Here is a 20,162-nt window from a genome sequence, read left to right on the forward strand (position 1 = left end):
AAATGTCTTGATCAATCCTCAAGCAAAATATTCATGTATCGACGTGTATAATTCAATGAATCCATATTTCCATTTCTCCGACCACCACAAGTTAAAAGTCTCAAGCCCACTTCCCCTAATCCTTTTCTACTCACTCCCACTTCATGCTCTTCCATATCCTTATTACCTACATATCAACACTCCCAAACACCAACTGCCAAAACACCTCCATTATCCATTACTCATACTTAAATCAATCTCCCAAAGATCTCACGACGTCTCTTTCACCCGACCTTTGTTGTTACGAGCAAGGGATTTCATTTTGTTTGAATAGTCAGCATGTTATGAAAATCGATTGATATTATGATCAAATTGTTAATATTATTTTCATTCAATTTATTATGGATAAATATTTTAAAAGAAAAGTTGAAGGAAATGAAAAAATGCTTTGTGAGAAAATAATACACAAATCAAACAAAGACGTGCAAAAAAAATTTTTAAAGGATATCCCCGCCGATTCTGGATTAAATTATTTTTTTTATTATCATCCTAATTAGAGGGATAGTGTCAGGAGACATTAATTGTTGAAATGACTGTGTCAATCGTATGATCATGTATTCCCACGTTAACTATTTGGAGATAAATTTTGTAGATTTAACCCTGCATAATTTGATGATCATAAAGTTTGGTTAGAGTATAGTATAATCAAGGATGTAGCTTACTTTTTTTTTTAATATGTATAGACCTCATATTAGAGAACATGTTTGCGATGACAATTTCGATATAAAGGGTTTTTAGAAATTGAAAAAAAAAGATATATTTCATATTCATGTTGGTAATATGAACTGTGCATACAACAATGCTAAATGAAAATGTGAAGATTTAATGAATGAAGAGAGGTATAACGAATTTGCTTTTAAAAAACATTCTGAACAAAATCACAAAGATTATCGTAAATGATTAAATGCAAGTATCAATTGTGTACGCTTTCTCTTACAATAAGGATTAGCATTTCGTGGGCATAATGATTCAGATGATTATGATAATCAAGAAAATTTTCTTGAACTTCTACACTTTCTTGCTAACCACTATAAAGACATAAGTAAAATTATTTTGGATAATGCTCCTCGCTCCATAAATCCAAAAAGAAATCATAAAAGTTACTGTATTTGTGGTTTCAAATGTTATAATCAATAAATTGAAAATTGATGTATTCATAATTTTACTTAATGAATCTCAAGACTATCAGTAAAATAACAAGTTATTGTTGCTTTACGTTACATTAATACACGATGATGTGTTATTGAGCATTTTATTTGGATTGTTCATATCAATAACTCTTACACTAAAGTTGGTCATTGAAGATTAATGCGTCGTACGTAATGTATAACAAATAAACATCATTATCAAATCGAATTATTCTGCACTGTTATATATCTACAACTTCAGGAACTCAATAACATATTTGATGAAATTAATACAAAATTACTTATATGTGTCGCATATTTGAATATATGTTAGTCATTTTTCAATTTTTGATACAAAACGATGACCAAATCTAGCAAAATTTTATGAGTCAGATTTTTCAGAATATATATCATCATATTAGACAATCAAATTGAAAAATTTTATTATTGATCTAAGATCGAGCAACGCTGTTCTGAATTTACAATAACTTGGAGAACTTTGCTTAGAAAATAGTGAAGACTCCAAAAAATGATATTTATCTTTAAGTATTCTTACTTATTAAACTTGCTTTTATATTGTCAATTGCTACAACAACAATCGAACGAGTATTTTCTGCAATGAACATTATAAATAATCATTTACCATATCTTATGAGAGACTTCTAGATGAAATTTTTTTTGCTTATATTAAAATAACATATATTTAAAAATATCAACAATGAATTTCTTTCACAACGTTTTTAAAAAATAAAAGCTTAGAGAAATTATAGATGATAAAAACCTATATATCCACGTTTATGTAACCAAAACCTTACTAATTAACCCAAAATACGTAAAATTGTACTCAAAACATAAAAATATTTAAGAAGCTATTAATAAATTGTATTACGAATTGTATTGACACTATTAATTTGAACCACTGAATTGCGGGTGGGAGGCCCGCTCGAGAGAGTTCTGCAAAAGTAAGCAGCGTCAACACCCGGCCAGCCTATTTCCCCTCCATAAATTCTTGCGCCCAATTTTGGGTTAGCGCGGCGGGCAGTTCCCACCACCCGCTTTGTTTTCCTTACTCATTAGTTTAAGGCAAATTTTAAAGAAGGAGAGCAACTTCCTTATATACCAAACAATTCTTCAGCACCAAATGGATTTTTCGATGTGGGACTAAAAACCGACCTGCATAGTATGGCTCCTATTGTTGCTGATTTCGGGTACCGATGGGCCAAAACGAAGAAGTTAGTTTGGCATCTCCTCCACGTCTGTGGTGCTCCGTGGTCGCCGCAGTGCGCCGGGAGTCCTTTGGGTGTTTTGGCCAGACCAGGAAGCTTTACGTGCTGAAACCCTAACGCGAGACTAAAAAAATCGGAGTTCGTACTCCGTTCAGTTTGGAGAGTGAGAATTAATTGGTTTTAATTCTGTTTATTTGTCGGAATAAATTATTTGTGAGTTTTTCTTTCTGGTTGTTTTTTTAGCTTTAGTTTGTGGGGCATTTTGATTCTGTTTCATTTGAAATGTGACATCTGCTGTTAATTGCAAGGTAAAAATGCAATTTTTTTTCTGAGACATTTAGGTCAATTAAAGCAAATTCATATACACATCGCATACAGAAAGATTTGAATCCAATATCTCTTAGTTTGTAGCCTAAGCTCTCAACGAATATGCGAAGGTGAGCTGTGTTCTTAGAAATGTAACTTTGAATTAGTCTATGTAACCCAATAATTTGTTGCAGCCTACCCTTCATAAGCAACATTTGACAACTAGTTGCTACCCTCTATGATCCTACTGGGGATACTGATTAGATTCTGCAGAAATTCTCATGGTAATGTTCTAGAAAATAATTTTAATATTGATACAAGTATTCACATAAAGATCAGATATCAGAACGCCTTAAAGCTGGGAGGAAAGAATGAAAATTTTCAAAATAAAGAGACCCTGCAAAACAAAGGCTGATTATATAAGGCTCACAGTCCATTAAAGACATAAAAAATACTTCTTTAGTGCTTTAAGGTTATGAACTGTGGGCAACCGTTTTTAAGAAGCAGATGTACAGGCCTCTAAATAGAATTGTTGGGGATCGAATGGATTAAGAATCTGTTTGGCAATGCTTTCTTCTTTGTGTTTCTATTGTTTTTTAACAGAAGAATAAGTTTTGGCGTTTGGTTTAACAATTTGAGAAGAAGTTCAGTTATTTGAAAGTTAGAAAGCAGTTTCTCTAAATGACGATTTAGGCTTCGTTTGGGACGGCTTTCTTTCTGCTTCTTAAAACGGCTTTTTATTAAAAAATTTAATTTTTTATATTTAAAACTCACTTTTAGAAGCAGTAAGAAAAGCCGTCTCAAACGAAGCCTTATATGACTTCTCATTTAGTCATTTTCATAAGATTCATGTGTTCTATTTAGCAAATAAATATTTAAATTGCTTTGATTAATTATAAAAATGGCAAATAGAGCTTAAAGCTGTACTTGGTTCAGCCTTTTACTCAAGTAATAGTAGCCTAGTAGGAAAAGCTGTTAGGGGAAATAAAAAGAACTGTTTTGGATGAAAAGTTGAATTTTTTTCTTATTTTTTCATAATTTATTAGGAAAAAAAGTTTTTTTAGACCGTAAAATTAAAATTATGGCCAATAAAACAATTTTTATAAAACTCTTATTAAAATTAAAAAAAATCCTTCTGAGCTATAATTAGTATTGGAAGAGGACTCTGCAGCACTAATAGATGATTAAAAACAGCGAAAAAGAAATAAGCCTTGCAGTAAGTGTCAGCTAGTTTTAAAAATTATGGTCAAAATTTTGAGATCAAATCATTTTTACATCAATTTCATGCTTTGATATTCAAGTTTTAAAAGAAAATTAAAAAGAAATAGGCTCAAAAGATCAAACAAAATTTGATGGCGCGCTGCAGCATCAGTAAGGAACTAACACCAAAAGCAACGAAGGTAATTAATACATTTGATGGTGAAATCCATTTAATCTTACTAAAATAACTTACAATTTTTCCTAATAATGGAAAACAATACAGAGGTCAAGTTGATCCATTTCAATTAATCAGGCGTCCGTTGCTCACTTATTGAGTCTTATGCAAGTTCCAGGAAGCTTCCTATTCAAGTACTGAAGCCAATATCTCACTTACAGACTCTGATTCCAATATGTAAATCGAAGGAGACTTTTTAAATAGTTTTTTTGCATAAAATATCAAATTCAATCTTATAAAAATAGTTTTTTGCCAATATCTTAATTTAATCATGTAATGTTTTGGTTTTTGATCAGGCAATGAAACTTTTACAACTTTGGAGCTTTAACCATAACAAGTTTATTCATTGCTTTCCATACAATATGACCGTTAGCCAGTTCCAAGAAGGGAAAGCATCCGAAGGTTTTATCACTTATCTGCTGAATTTCTCATTACAGAGACCTGCAATCCACCCAACAAGCACCATCCACGTGCTATTATCTGTAAGTAAAATTCTTGTTAATCCCATTTCTTCCTTTCCTCATCTTTCACGTGTTCCATTATTCTTCAGTACCAGTTTTGATATATATTCCCGCCATACTTATACTTTCACAAACAAAACTGCCCTAACAGGGTGAAAATGGAGATATCATATGCAACTTCAAGCAATCTTGACATTGCTGAAGGTGATTCTGTCAATGGAGTTACGAGACAGGTGAGAGTGGCACCTCTTGATCATCCAACACCATCTTCTCCTGGATTGCCGCCACCTTCACCGTTGCTTGCTCAGTGGAGAGCTAAGCTTCGAGGAATGTCAGCCAGGGATTGGATGGAGCTGTTGCTGCCTTGCACTCGCTGGATTCGGACATACCAGTGGACTGAGTACCTTCAGGTGGATATCATGGCTGGAATTACTGTAGGAGTTATGCTTGTTCCTCAGGTAAAATGGCCTTTCAGTTCTCAAAATGCAATTACAATAGGTGTGCTTATGTTTTTTAAATCTTTTTCTATTAAGTTGTCCGCATTGGTTTTTTTTTTTTTTTGAGAAAACTCACGGCGGGGCCTACGCATTAATACTGTTAAAAATTTACATGTACTTAAAGGATCTAAAGCTCGCCAAAAAGAATAATATTTGAATTAAAACATGAGAGCTTCAGATCCTATCTATTATAGGAAGAGAAAATCAAAACAAATGAAAAAGAAATCCAAAAAGAGAATCACCAACATCACTAAGTATCCAAGTCAGTATCCCGAAAGCAGCTACCAGGAGCATCAAACAACCCGGAACCTATCCAGGAAGGATAGGAATAACCTGCAAAACCTACAAAGCAAAATAGAGAAGATGGAGGGGAGAAACATCTCTCCCCAAAGCCACCACCCAAACCAACAAAAAAACAGGCCAACAACAAAAAATCGAAGAAAAATCCACTCCACAAAACGACATAGCTACTTTCTAGATTTTCTTTGACTACGTTTACTGCCACGCGAAAATGCCTTCTTAACAACCTTACAAACATCTAAACCATAATACAAGTCATGACAAGAATCGTCCTGAACATCACCAAGATCATCACTCACCACACCAGGCGATGAGGGAGACCTTCCAAGCCATCCCGAATGCCCAGTACAGACAACCCCCAAATTAGAAACAAAATTAGCATTCAAAGCGTTAGGGAACATAACACCAATAGGCACCTCAACTAGAGCCTCAGTTCCCAAAGATCCAAAAGTTGTTGGAGAAATAGAACCACCACCCGCCCCCACAAAATTAGGAGAAAACGTCCCAGCAACAGGGCGAAGTAACCACAGCCTTAGACGAAACAACACACACATCGGCTTGACCAACATGCCATTCTGTCTCATTTTCAACGTCCACCTCATCATGAGACAAGGCCATAACACCAACCCCTACTTCCTTAGTTCCAACCAAAAGACCACCCGCCACCTCCTGATTAATTACAACATGAGATAAAAAATCACCAAAGCTATGAAAAACAACATCACCCGGTTCCTTAGCAAAATTAAGCATAGCCTCATGTCCCACAACATTAGGCAAAGGAGAAACAACCTCCTCATCATGATCACAATTCACAGCTTGATTCAACAACAACTCACCTTGGGCCATCCCAACCAAATCATTGTCTGGAATAACATCATCAAGGTCACACGAAGCATGAATATCAACCCCAGACCCCTCCTTTACAAGAGGAGCATCATTCAACTTAGGAAATAAAATCGGACAACCATCCTTCAAATGACCCAATGTTTTACAATGAAAGCAATACGAATGAAACTCTTCCATTTCAATCAAATGAATGTACCCCATAGACTCAGAACTGAGACAAACTTGAGAAGTGTATCTTTTATTAACATCTAATTCAGCAAGTATATAGCAACAGAAATTCTAGAACCATTAATTGTTGCATTATCCGTTCTCAAAGGTCTTCCAAACAGAGACCTCAACCCATAAAGTATAGGGGGGAAAAGAGATGCGAGCGTAAACTAGGAAATGAAATCCAAATGAGAATTATAGTGGACTCCACATTAACATCAAAATGGGGAGACCACTTAAAAGTTTATGTAGCAATTGCTAACAAAATAGGAGCGGTGAGAAAAAACCCTACAATAATCTAAATCATTCACAAGTTTAATCAACATATTTTTATGGTTCAAAACTGTAACTGAAAAGGCACCAGTGCACCACACAGCTTCAGATTGAAAAAAAAAAATTTGCGTATAGAATCAAGAGGCAAGTGCCGGCCCGAAAACTTCCCGACTAAGGCAAACTTAAATGGCTCAGCAAGAGATAACATTTCCTCCTCCGAAATCAGTAAAGTAGACAAACCATCGTGGCAAGAGACTTAGAGCGGAGGAAAGTTAGACGAAGCCTATTCACCCGACAAAACATCTCTAAACGACCTAGATTTTGGCTTACCATCCAAAAACCCTAGATCCCTTAAACGATCCGCAATCATATGGAAGAAAATCGCAAGAGAAAAGGGGATTAAGGAAGTACCCAACCAAGATCGCATCGAGGAGCGAAAACCCTAGAAAATCGCAAGACGCAAGCTGAAACCACGCAGAGCGGAGTCATCCTCGAAGATGGCTCCCATTACTCTCAATCGTTAGTCAGGTTATAATTTTTTTTCCGCATGGATAAATGGTTCATGGAATATATTAATATTAGGATTTTAATAACAACTTTCATAACTTAAAACTTACATGGTGATCACTTGAATTTTGAATAGAATTGGGATGGAAATGAATCATGTTTGGTTGAGGCATGAGACAAAGGCCTATTTTGAAATTTTTAGAGTTTATTTCAAATTTAGGATGGATCACTCTAAATATGTTAGATTCAACATCCGTCCCATCCACACGCCACTAGATTAACAAAACCCATATGTAGTCGTACATGATAGGAAAGAGTTACCCTTAAATACTTCTACAACTATGTATATTATAGAAGCCCCGAAAGTCAAAGACATATTGATGCGGGAGCATTTTTTAAGATTAGTTATTTAGTTTGCAAGAGTAAGTTTATATATAGTTAAGAATAATATTATTGTTAAAGAGTCTAGAAAATGAATTGAGGCATGAGGCATAATATCATGAGCTTATCAATCATTTCAAATATCATCAAATTTCATCACCCAAACCTTAACCAAATCTCTTTGAAGTCAACAGCAACCCAATTTCTTATATAATTAATTTTTGCTATTTTGACTATTTAAGTTTATCATTTTATATCTAATTTTACATACACAGTCGATTTTCATAATCTTGACAGCTTTTGAGAAGAAAGTTTTCCCAAATTCTGTCATCTAGACCTTAAAAACTAAAAAAAAAGTCAAAACATTACTCAAAATATGAAATCTTTACCTTCCCTTCATGAATGCATCCTTTTCCCATGCATTAACTAAGCCTCCCCTCTTATTCTTAAAATTTGATAATGACTCTTCAAATCCCTCTTACATTCAATACCATGCAAAATTCTTTCCCAGTCACCCTTTGGTATTCTCCTCGTATCTTGATTCATTATATGCATGAGTTTATATATATGTAGTTTTATAATAGCTACATAGAAAAGATGTATGACTGAAATTTATTTTTTTAATATAGTTTTTTTTTGTAATTTCGGCAAAGAAATGGACTACCTTGAGCTTGGAGATCTAATTAATAATGATGAATTGTCTGTGAAAAGTATATTCAATATCAAGAGCAAAATCACAGTGAAGGGTTGTCCAAGGATTCCTATTGTTCAATCATCTTTAGAGAAGGCTGACCAAGCTTGTGGAGAAGACTATCCTAACCTATGATGCACAGACACGGACACGGCAACACGGATATGACACGACACAGACAAGAAACATTAATTATTGAAAATATTGGACACGAACACGGGTTGAACACGCTATTATAATTTTTATATTTTAAAAATAGTGTATCAAAATTGAATAAGTATAATATTAAAAATAATTTGGAAAAAACAAATCATTTAACTAGAATTTGTGCTTAAAATGATTAATATTATGATGTTGAGAGTCGGGCGTCGCAATCGTGTATCAAACATCAAGAGAGGAGATGACAATGTTGTTGTAAGTCGAGCATCAATCTTATGCATTAAGTATTAGGCGTTGATGTCAAGAGGGCATCTTTCGTCGATATTGAGAGGGCATTGGTCGTCGATTTTAAGAAGATGTTGGACAAAGATGAGTTATAAAATTGTGGGTGTAGAAATTTCTAGCATAGATGAACAATGTCAAGACAGTCTCAGACTTCGATGTTAAGATGGTTTTGAAAATTTGATGTTGTAACGATGTCAAATTTCGATGTTGAGATGAAATCGGACATTATTGTAAAACTAAAGTCGCAACTCGCCAAAGAGAAATGAAAATGAGAGGTATTGTGTCAGAGCAATTGATTTGGTGTTGTGGATAGAAATAAAAATTTAAATACAAGAAATTATATTTTAAAAAAATTCATAAAATATTAAGAAATTATATTTTAAAAAAATTCATAAAATATTTAAGACACGTGTGTCGGGAACGTGTTGAATTTGTATTTAATATTTTTTAATGGACATATTTTCGGTTTGTCTGACATGTGTCGAAGGCTTGTTGTCGGAGGCTTGTCAGACACGTGTTGTGTCGGATATTGCATGCGTCTTTGAGTAGAAGTGTCCATGCTTCATAGATCCTGACATAGGAATGTTTGTGAAGGCAGCCTAATTAATTCTTTGTTCTCTTAATCTTTGTGTCCTTACCCAACCCGATGCAATCACCATACCGAGATCTAAAACCAAATGTAGATATTCACAATGGTTTCAATATATCACAAATTAAAAAAAAAATCGACAAATAAACTAAGCATAAAACCAATAGTGAAATTCACAGAAAATAACCATACAAGTTTTATCATATCCAAATTATATCACTATAAGTAGATCTAAATACTGCAGAAGCGGTCACCACATTATATCCTTTTAAAAAAATTTGTAGAGTCATTCATTTTTTTCCTATATCACAAATTTATGCTCTAGTACAGTTTACCTTAGACAAATTTGAAAACTTGATTTGTGCTAAACTTTTCTCTCTCTCAATCTCAACTCCGTATCTCTCCTATTTTACAGCCTAAACCATCCAGCTTTATATTCATTTCACCCTCTCATGAGCCCATGAATGATTGCTAACTTTCCATGACGATTATGTTAATCTAAAATATAAGCATGAATGGCCAGGCGATGTCCTACGCAAAGCTGGCGGGGCTTCATCCAATTTATGGTCTTTGTGAGTATTTTCATTGGCATAAAATTTTTCCAAATGATGATTATATTTTGTGCTCCCTTCCCTTTTCATGAAATCATAGGTTTCCTAATGCAGATTCTGGTTTCATTCCCATATTTGTATATGGTATATTTGGCTCTTCTCGCCAACTTGCTATTGGCCCAGTGACATTGGTATCCTTATTGGTTTCCAATGTATTGAGCAGCATTGTTTCCCCTAAAGAGGAGCTCTATACAGAGCTTGCTATACTGTTGGCATTTATGGTGGGTGCTTTGGAGTGTACAATGGGTCTATTGAGGTATTGACCCTTTTTCTGAAGTTTAAAAGGAATTTGCTGTTTTTTTTTAATCTTTTTTTCTGACTTTGTTTTATTTTTCTCAGGCTTGGATGGCTTCTACGTTTTATCAGCCATTCTGTAATTTCTGGTTTCATAACTTCTTCAGCTATAATTATTGCATTGTCACAAGCTAAGTATTTCTTGGGGTATAACATAGAAAGAAGCAGTCAAATAGTACCACTTGCTAAAAGCATTATTGCTGGTGTTGGAAATGTAAGCTCTTCACATTTTTTCTAACTTGGAATACAGTTTTTATTTATGAAACATCTCCACATCACGATTTTTCAGCACACTAATGTGTTATTTCAGTAACCCAAATAATTTTTTAAGTTCCAAATATTTCATTAGTGTATTTTACATTTTCTGTTGAATTTTCTTTTTTTTTTCTCTTTTATAGCCCTTCATTATGATATAAATATTTAGAAGGATTCACATTTTAGCAAATGTTTATCAATAACTTTAGCTCAAGCACGAGTATATTTTGCACATGTGAATATTTGGGATGAGATCAATGATAATGGTGATGACAATGACTATTGTTTGCAACTTTAAGGTTTAATGTTAAGAAGGCTTTCATCTAGTGTTTCGGTTTGTTGATACATTTATGGTATTTTTCAGTTTAATTCATAATTTGTTGACCTTTTATTCTGCTCATTTTGGTTTCATGTGTGATCTGAAGATGTTGATGTATTAATACAATAATATATTTCTTCTTATTGCAATGTGAGGGTAGAAAGTTTTTGTCAGTTGTCCAACGTCTTCTGGTTTCTTCTTCATATGAACATATATCATTCTCATCATTCTCCTCATCCTAAGATTGGCTGCAGAAATCTTCATCCGTGGGAATTCCTTCTGCAATAATACAACACAAAACAACTGCAATTAAGAATGTCTAGTCCACCTAACTAGTCTTAATATATGCAATCTTCAAAATGGAACAATTCTAACTTGAAATTCATATTTCCACCTCAAAGGAAAATTCATTCATGTGCCAAATCAAACAATTCACTAAAAGGTTATAATGATCATCTCTTATCTTACCACTAAATTAAAATAGATGGAAATATTTTTCCCTTCATGAGATTGGGAGATCAGGTTCGAATTAAAAATAGCATATCTCTAAATGTAGAGCTAACGACGTACACACTAACTCTTCTCCAAACCCTTCATTGCACGATCGTAATGCACTTACTTATGTGTCCTTTTTTTTTTCTTTTTCATACACATTGCTTGTGCTTTTGTGATTCAATTTTTTTGTTCCATAATGTATGCAAGTATTAACATGCTAAGACATCTATGTTTACTAATAATATTGGATAGTTTTTTGTAGTTCTCATGGCCCCCCTTTTTGATGGGATCTATCATTCTTGCAATCATTCTTCTCATGAAACACCTGGTAGGAGCTTATTAATGGAAGTTGAAACATTGTTCAGTGGAGGTAAGATATTTCCTTTATTTTATTGTATAAATGACACAGGGGAGTTCAAAGAAGAACCTGAGATTTCTTAGAGCGTCGGGCCCACTCACAGCTGTCATTCTAGGCACAGCTTTTGTTAAAATATTTCATCCACCTTCAATTACAGTGGTAAAGTTTGTTTTGATTCAATAATCAATAGTTGAGCTATTTGATATGATAAATTTTTGCGCTAGTAATTTTTTTTATTGATGTTGTGAATCCAAACATTATTAATCTTATATTTGGAATGAACGCTTCTAATAAGAAACTTTAATGCATATGATTTTGTTAAAAAGAGAGTTATTAGAATGATTCTAGTCAAAATCTGGTTGTGTTGACTTCATTAGTTTGATTTAATATACTTAAGGCTTCATTTGGGGCTTTTTTTTTTTAGAAGCTTTTTTTTTTACCATAATTTTTATTATGTTTTTGCAAAAGGAGCTTTTTAAAGGCAAAGTTGTGAAAAAATAATGAAAAGTTGTCATCCAATCGGATATTATATTTTGTTGGCTGTTTTCCCAGTGAAAAAAAAAATTTAAAATTTAATCATGTGAGCTGACTGTTCGTTCCTTCAGGTAGGTGAAATACCACAAGGCCTTCCAAAGTTTCACATCCCTAGAGAATTTGATCATGCAGAATCTCTTATATCAACTGCAGTTCTAATTACTGGTGTGGCCATTTTGGTAAAATAGTTATTGAAACTCTCATTCTTCTCCATGTTTTGTCTATTTGTTAAGTTCTTACTTGATTTTTTTTTTAACTACAGGAATCTGTTGGTATTGCCAAAGCATTGGCAGCAAAGAATGGATATGAGCTGGACTCAAATCAAGAGGTCAGAATGTCAATGTCTGCAATTGGACCTCATATTATTTTAGTGCTTTAACTATTTCATTGTAATTTGATTAGATATATATTGATTTATTTTTTTTATGTGCAGTTATTTGGTCTTGGAATGGCAAATATATGTGGCTCATTCTTCTCTGCCTATCCTGCCACAGGTATATATGCCAATAGTTATTGTTAATTATCCAATATTAAGTTGAATTATGAAGGATTTACTACTCTAAAGGGCTGTTTGGCTGCAATTAGGATTTAACTTTAAAAGAAATTAGTAGATCCTGTAAATCTAAATTTGACATGACAATGTTAAATATTGTTACATACTGTTAAATTATTTCTCTATTTGTTTGAAATTTAAGATTTATGAGAGGAAGAAATTTTTAAATCTAGTCAACCATGTGATTGATGGGATTTAATCAATCTTGGATTAATCAATAATAGATTTGAAACTGAATTTATCAATACAGTAGGTTTTAAGTCCCCAAAAATAAGTTTAACAGGATTTTTAAGTTAAATCTTACTTAAATGCTACCTAAATTAAAATCCTCACATCCCCTAAATTTTTTATGATTTTCCCTTTGCTGTTTCTTAACATTTCTACAAGTATTTCACAAGAGAATTCAGACAGAATTACAGCCCTATATAGGCTCTTTCTCTAGGTCAGCTGTGAATCACGAGAGTGGAGCAAAGACTGGACTATCTGGAATCATAACAGGAATAACAATGGGATGCGCTCTTTACTTTTTGACACCATTGTTTCAGGATATTCCTCAGGTACATTTTTAGAAAATTTCACTATCGGTTTTTTTCTTCTCAATGATACCACTAGGACAAGGGAGTTGAGTTACCTATTTTTATGTTATATTGTTAAAAGGGTGAGAGAATTATAAATGACTACATATTTACTGAATTATCATGCCAGTACAAGTAAATATAGGTTTATATTTGGCAAGAAAAATTAAGAACAAAAAAAGGCTTCACTTTGTCAAATTCAGATAGTTCGGATAAGGCTAATGATAATGATTATGATCATAGCATATGCTTCATTTTCTTTTAGTAGCTATACTTATCAATGTTGTATGTTTGTATGTCTCAGTGTGCACTGGCCGCCATAGTAATTTCAGTTGGAATCAGCCTGGTAAGACTGCAAAATTAGATACATTTTTACTATTTTAGATTTACTCGTGAGAGCAATTGAATGAGTCTTGTTATACTACTCTTGATCCATTTCCATTTTTGGCTTAAGTCATTATTAACAATTTTAAACTTGTTAATTATAAACAGATTTTGGCAAGTGATTGATCGAATATTTTTGTTCATAGATTTTGCTTCATTTTTTTCCTCATGAATTGGATGATTTTTCATTATATAATCTAGAACTTCTGTTCTATGTACTGAAGGTCAAAGGCTCTAGCATATAAGGTCTGAATTTCTGAAAATATAAATACATAGAAAATTAATATTGAAATGGACAAATAATGTTTGGTCTAAACTAAACAGTGACAGGAATGGAGGCAAAGAGGGTTTGTAAAGCGGATGCAAGATGAATTCTACAAGGCTTGAAAATCATGGAAATAACTAAGTGGAAATAAGGTCCAACTAAACTGAAGCCATTTTACATTGAATATTAGTGAGTCCTATTAGGATAATAGTAACAAGAAAAAGAAAAAAAAAAGGAGAAGAAGACAAGAAATCAAATGTAGAAAATACGAAAACACATACACATAACTTTTGTGTGATTCGATGAGATCCACTTACGCCTATGCTTGGATGGAGATCAAATAATTCATCAAGCTTCAAGAGAGGAGTGCATCAAGAATTTGTATTATTACGAAGTTAAAGATATAACTTTGTGTATGTCAATGACTACGAGGAAATGCAACCACTTACCGAGAAGATGAGGGTTGAAGGTGAAGAAGATGTTTTTGTTAATGCTATTACTCTATCTCATTCTCTACTACATGAGTCTAAATGAGATGTCGTCCCTGCTATGGTCGAAAACTTCTTCTTTTAAAGAACCTTAACTAGTAGCACCTTGCCACCTCCGTCTTTAAAGAATGAAAGACCTCTCTTGTACAAGCATATGAAAAAAATCCTCTCTTCTCTCTCTGACGATGCCCTATCTCCCTCTTTTCTCTATTTTTTTATGGTTATGGGGTGTCAAGCTCTTCCCTCAAAGGCACTATTTATAGAGGAATAACCTATTGGGCACTGCTTTGTAGTGTTGAAGAGGAACTAGAGTGATTTGAAGTTTATTGTCGGAGAGCAAGGAATTGGCTATCCTCACTAAGGTGACGACAGCTTCTTTGTTGGCTATCCTCCAAATCTGAATTCAAGTCCTCCTAGGATTGCTTTTTTAGGTTGATGGCCTCTTGGTTCCTTTTGGCTGCATGAGGAAGATCTCTTCCTCACTCCCTTTAGTGCCACTCCCTCAATGAGGAATGGCTGGTGGTGGAATGGAGACATTGGTATTTTTTGGTAATAGTGATATTTTTCCTTTGTCCTTAGCTTTAACTGCTTTTTTATCTTTTGATGGTTGAAAACTCATTTTTAAATTGATATTGGGGCTTTCAATGCTCAAAACGGGTGATCTATCAATTTTGCTCCTTCTCTTTCTAAGTTTATGTGAAGGTTTGATTTCATGTTTCATACTTTTTTTACTATTTGGGGAAGAGGGGGAGAGTCGAGATTCATAACACAACTAGCACACACAAACACTTATGTCAATCTTTGAATCTAAGGCCTTTTGGATGAGTCAAAGCTCTCAACCAGCAAATTTAAAAGTATGTGGCATAAGCATGCAATGAGAAATCAAACTTATCGAACTTGAAAACAATGCGTAGATGAAACTAATTGCACTAAGCATATTAATAAACATATAGGTAATTATTGTCTTTTCAATCCTCCTACCATAACTTTTTATTTCCACAAATGTGTCTCTGAAACTTCTCAACACGTATGAAGATAATGTTTTTTATCCATAGGATAGTTCAATTATGTTCAAGTTCATCCTTTGGTGATGATCCAACATACTATTTCTAATTTTAATGCATGCAATTTATGTTTTTAGCTTAATTCATACTTGGTTCACATATCGAATGCTCTAATAACAAGTTTTTTCTCTCTTCATAACAATCTTTTACATCAAATTAAATGAACATGTTTTTCATTTCAAAATTTCCAGGTGGATTATGAGGAAGCTTTGTTCTTGTGGCGTGTAGAAAAGAAAGATTTTCTTCTTTGGACGATAACATGTGTTATGACTTTGTTTCTTGGAATAGAAATCGGTGTTCTTGTTGGGGTAAGATTCTTTAGAAGACTAAGCTTCTTAAGGATATTCTAGGTTGGATATGTACGTGAAAAAAAAAATTGGATCATGATATTCGGACTAATGGTGTCAAAATTGTTAGGTTGGGTTTATTATGAAATGAGTGCAATATAATTTTTTATTAACTCCCTATCTCTTGCACTAATTTTAAAGAAAATACAAAATTTTTTAGATACATCATAATAAAATTTTCATCGGGATATCCTGACTCTGATTTATCTTATCTACTATATTTGTTGTTGTGCAAGGAAATATGTTCCCCTCTAATTTGAAAATTTTATTGCAGGTTAGTTCTTCCCTTGCATTTGTCATTCATGAATCAGCTAACCCACACATAGGTGAGAACACTTCTTTACTGGAACCCCCAAGCTGAGATTTTATTTTTTTAATTCATTGTAATATATGACTAACATATTAAAATTTAAGTATTCCTGTAGCTATCAGACAATTTTAATGATCAGAAGTACATAAATAGTTCTTATGGTTATAGCTAAATAATCCTGATAATAAATATGTTCTTCCTTTTCCTATCCACTTTTATTTTAGACTATTTTTTTCAGCCTTCCCCTGCAGCGCCACAGAAAAGATCCAATATTTGGGAGTATTTTTTTCATTAAGAGCATTTTAAAAAATCCACTGCAATTTTCGGTTTAGCTTTTTTTTTTTTTTTTTTCTATTATGAGAGAGGGGCCACCATCATCATATGATGTTGGGGATGAGGAGTAAATACCACAATGACGGAACAAACAAGAAAGTAAAAGCAGCGGAATAATAAAGGACACCCATGAAAAAAATCAAAATAGGGAAAAAACCACGGAGCCACACCACACCAAGAAATTCACTATGAAAATTGGGAGAAATGAGTACAGATCTTTGTTCTCTCTCACTCTCTAATTGCTTCTCTTCTCACAGGCACCGTTTTCTATGTCTTCTTTCACGAAATACAAAGAAAGTCAAGTTAAATAACCCAAGGGACGGAACCTAATAGAACGCAGCCACCTAAGTGCAAGAAATTGCTGAATTTCTTCAATTCAACAAGAATGATGCAGAAATTGTAAACTAAGTCGAGAAAATAGCAAGTTTAAGTCTCCAATTCAACAAAAGAACAAGAAAATCTGCAAACGATATAAGGATCTTCAATTCGAGAGGAAGATCTAACTCTCCAAATCTCTAGCCAAATACTAGAGCCCTAGCACCACAGAAGAGATCCCGAATTCAAGATGAAACCCTAATCCTCACAAGAGAAATTAATTAAAACAAAGAGGACAATTACAAAATCCCTAAACAGCCCATAATTCAAATTTTCCCTCCCAAAGCAAGGTTTAATTGAGTTTTGGGCCCCCATCTGTCTAGTGTCCTCCTTTCTTTCTTCCCCATGATTCCACCCAGCCCTTTGGACCTCCGCCCGTAGTATAGAGCTGGTCCATATTGGATCGGTTCAGCCGGCCTAACACAACCCTTCAGAAAAACTAGAAAGAAAATCGTCAAATCTGTTTTGCAGCGCTGCGGCACTCAAACCTTTGTCTTGATTCACTGCGCGTCGTATCTAGACCGTTGCAGCGCTCCGCTCTCTTTTCTTCAACGCTGGGGCACTCGGGAACACAACGCCGGGGTGCTTGGGTACACAGTGTCAGGGCATTGTACGAAGAAAATTTTTTTAGCCCAAGCAGGGGGTAAACACCCCGCACTCCCCAATAAGCACGACAAACTTGAGGTATGAGACAACAAAATAACCCGATTGATCAACAAAATCATATTCCACACATAAATATGAAACACATGAGCGATTAAGATTGTGCATTTCTCCATAAAGCTTCACCATCATACTGAAATCTATAGTAGCAGCAATGTGAAACAGATATCAATTGAGCAAATCTATATAAAATTATTGGCGTCCATTCTTGTTTATTTTCTTTCTGTTTTATTCACTGTAAATGATTTGAATTTTGTCTAGAATGCTTTCTTATTTAGACTTCGTTTGGGATGACTTTCTTTCAGCTTTTGAAAGCAGATTTGTAGATTTTTTTACTAGAATGCTGCTTTAAGAAGCAGCAAAAAAGCTGTCCCAAATGAGGCCTTAGTCCAGATTAAGCTTTAGCTTCTGATTATACTTAATTTATTTTAATGCAGCTGTATTGGGAAGACTGCCTGGAACAACAGTTTACAGAACTATTGAGCAGTATCCAGAAGCCTATGTATACATAGGAATTGTTGTTGTCCGAATTGATGCACCTTTATATTTTGCAAATATAAGTTACATCAAAGACAGGTGAAAGCTTTAACTCTATATACTGAAGTAACTATTTTTTAATCTTCCGTTACTTTTCTTCATATTCTTAATTGCATTCAGCATTTTTTTTTCTTTTTACAGGCTACGACAGTATGAACTAATTGTCTCAGGATCTGCTTGGAATGGATCATCTGATGAAAAAATTTATTTTGTTATAATTGAGATGGCGCGTAAGTCCTTAAATCATTATTAGATAATCCTAACCTCTAATTTGTTAGTTCTATTAATGAAGTTCGGACACTTAGCCTTTCTTCCATATTTGATGAAGTAGTTTCTTTTTATTTTCCTGGAAATTTGGATTGTCACTGTTTTTGTTGGTGTGTGGCATAGTTCCTTTCTCATTTTTCCTAAACAAAATTGCCATGATAAATTAATAAGAATGAGAAGATACAAAATTAGTGATATAATAAGTACCCTTTGAGCCCCTTTGTTATTGAGTTAAAAAATAATAATTTATTAAGTTGTAAACTCTAATAAATGTCATAAGAATAATTTTGTGTTACACATAAGAGTTGCATAATTTGATTTTGAGTGGATACAATACTAACTTGACATGCTCTCAAGGACTTGCATCAAGAATACAAATCACGTGAAATACAGGTTTGAAGATCACCAATTTCAGTTTCCCTCAAATCTTATTGTTGATTATACACAGGTCTTGCTGATGGAAAATTTGTTTCAGATAGCCATTTCCAACCCAAACCGTAAAGTTCTTCAGACACTCTCTAGAGCTGGCTTATTAGAGTTAATAGGCAAAAGATGGTATTTTGTGAGCGTCCATGATGCCGTAAGAGCTTGCTTACAAGAAATGCCAAACTTACCTGGAAGCAGTCCAAGGTTTGGAGACCAATCACCTCAAAGGCCAACAAGAGGTTTTTCACAAAGGCAGTGGCGACACAGAACTGGTGATGAATCTAACCCCAGTCAGGAACCTTTATTGTTACAGAAGGAGGTTTGACTGCTTATTTGTCAGATCAACTTATCTTTCTTTTCTATGTGTCAGCACCTATTATGGAAGAAACGAACAGTGGAAAATAGAATTTTGTTATGCTACAATAAGGCTTGCCTTGTGCAAGAAAAGTATCCAAGGTTTTACCAATGAATTTGTATTAGATTGGCATATTGTGGGATGAGGGAAGATGTAACGGTCTTATATTTTGAATTTGAAACTGTTATATCTGTTCAAACTTTATGTCATTACTTGTTTAAAATTCATGAGAATTTACAATAAAGTTTTTTTTTTTTGAGATCTGCGTAGTAATGGAAACTTTTTTCCATACCTTCCTCCTATTTTGTTATTGATGGAATTTCATCCAGATTTGGGCTTCACCCGTTTTGTTTGCTTGTGAATCTGTTAATGAAAATCAAAATCAAATTCCACTTGAATTAAATAATAAATAAATAACCAAACTCGATCGATTTAACAGCGTCTCAATCGAATACACTTAAAGTCAAATTTAGGTTTGGTAAAGTTGAATAAGACCTCCAACCTCATCCATCTGTTGCTTCTTCTGAAACAAGAAATGCTGAGACAAGCTATTCAAATATGTTGACATATGCAGCAACATGGTCTTTCTGAAAGCTGACAAGTAGCAAAGCTACAAAGCTATTTGCTTTGTAAGGTTGGCATTTATTCCAATTGAGTGCTTGATTAGCTAATTAATTATCATTAAAAAAGTTGAATAAGGGATTAAGCTGCTTTAGCTGAGCTATGTGGGTTTGGTCGAATCCCATTTCAGTAGCTTCTTGAGAATACTATAATTAATTGATTGTATGGCAATGGAAAAGGTTGAGATTGATAGGAATTAAAAAGGAAGGAGATTTTTAGGCTGTGTTTGGTTTGAAAGATTTGAAAAGAAGTTTTTTTAGATTTTAAATAGATTATTTTTCAATTTTAAACGTTTGTTGTTATAAATATTATGTCTTCAAATTTATTTATTGTTTTTATTATTAAAAAATCTTAGAGGGAATGATTTGGTGAAATGATATAATATTTAATGATTAATGAAAAAG

The 20,162-nt window shown here is 33.7% G+C and overlaps 1 protein-coding gene and 1 non-coding gene across 6 annotated transcripts; one reads left to right on the forward strand and one right to left on the reverse strand.

The window, feature by feature from the left end:
- The first annotated feature begins 1,941 nt into the window (after nucleotides 1–1,941).
- On the forward strand, nucleotides 1,942–18,507 carry LOC110098335 (probable sulfate transporter 4.2). 5 transcript variants are annotated; one of them, XM_020825147.2, is made up of 17 exons: nucleotides 1,945–2,605; nucleotides 4,430–4,615; nucleotides 4,746–5,052; nucleotides 9,853–9,901; nucleotides 9,995–10,196; nucleotides 10,280–10,448; nucleotides 11,566–11,631; nucleotides 11,713–11,820; nucleotides 12,267–12,374; nucleotides 12,458–12,523; nucleotides 12,629–12,689; nucleotides 13,178–13,305; nucleotides 13,628–13,669; nucleotides 15,716–15,832; nucleotides 16,146–16,197; nucleotides 17,990–18,128; nucleotides 18,231–18,494. In XM_020825147.2, exons 3-17 carry the CDS (start codon nucleotides 4,753–4,755, stop codon nucleotides 18,340–18,342), a joined length of 1,719 nt encoding a protein of 572 aa, XP_020680806.1. In that variant the 5' UTR covers nucleotides 1,945–2,605; nucleotides 4,430–4,615; nucleotides 4,746–4,752; the 3' UTR covers nucleotides 18,343–18,494. The 5 variants fall into 5 exon arrangements, with proteins under 5 accessions (XP_020680810.1, XP_020680809.1, XP_020680806.1 ...); XM_020825146.2 differs by having other exon boundaries at nucleotides 1,945–2,555; XM_020825151.2 differs by lacking the exon at nucleotides 15,716–15,832 and having other exon boundaries at nucleotides 1,942–2,555; nucleotides 18,231–18,507.
- LOC114580906 lies at nucleotides 2,097–2,253 on the reverse strand. Its single transcript, XR_003702579.1, has one exon. It is a non-coding gene; the product is annotated as a U12 minor spliceosomal RNA (small nuclear RNA).
- Nucleotides 18,508–20,162: the final 1,655 nt, after the last annotated feature.

This window comes from Dendrobium catenatum, unplaced genomic scaffold (assembly GCF_001605985.2).
Source record: "Dendrobium catenatum unplaced genomic scaffold, ASM160598v2 fragScaff_scaffold_1391, whole genome shotgun sequence".
NCBI classification, from domain to species: Eukaryota; Viridiplantae; Streptophyta; class Magnoliopsida; order Asparagales; family Orchidaceae; genus Dendrobium; species Dendrobium catenatum.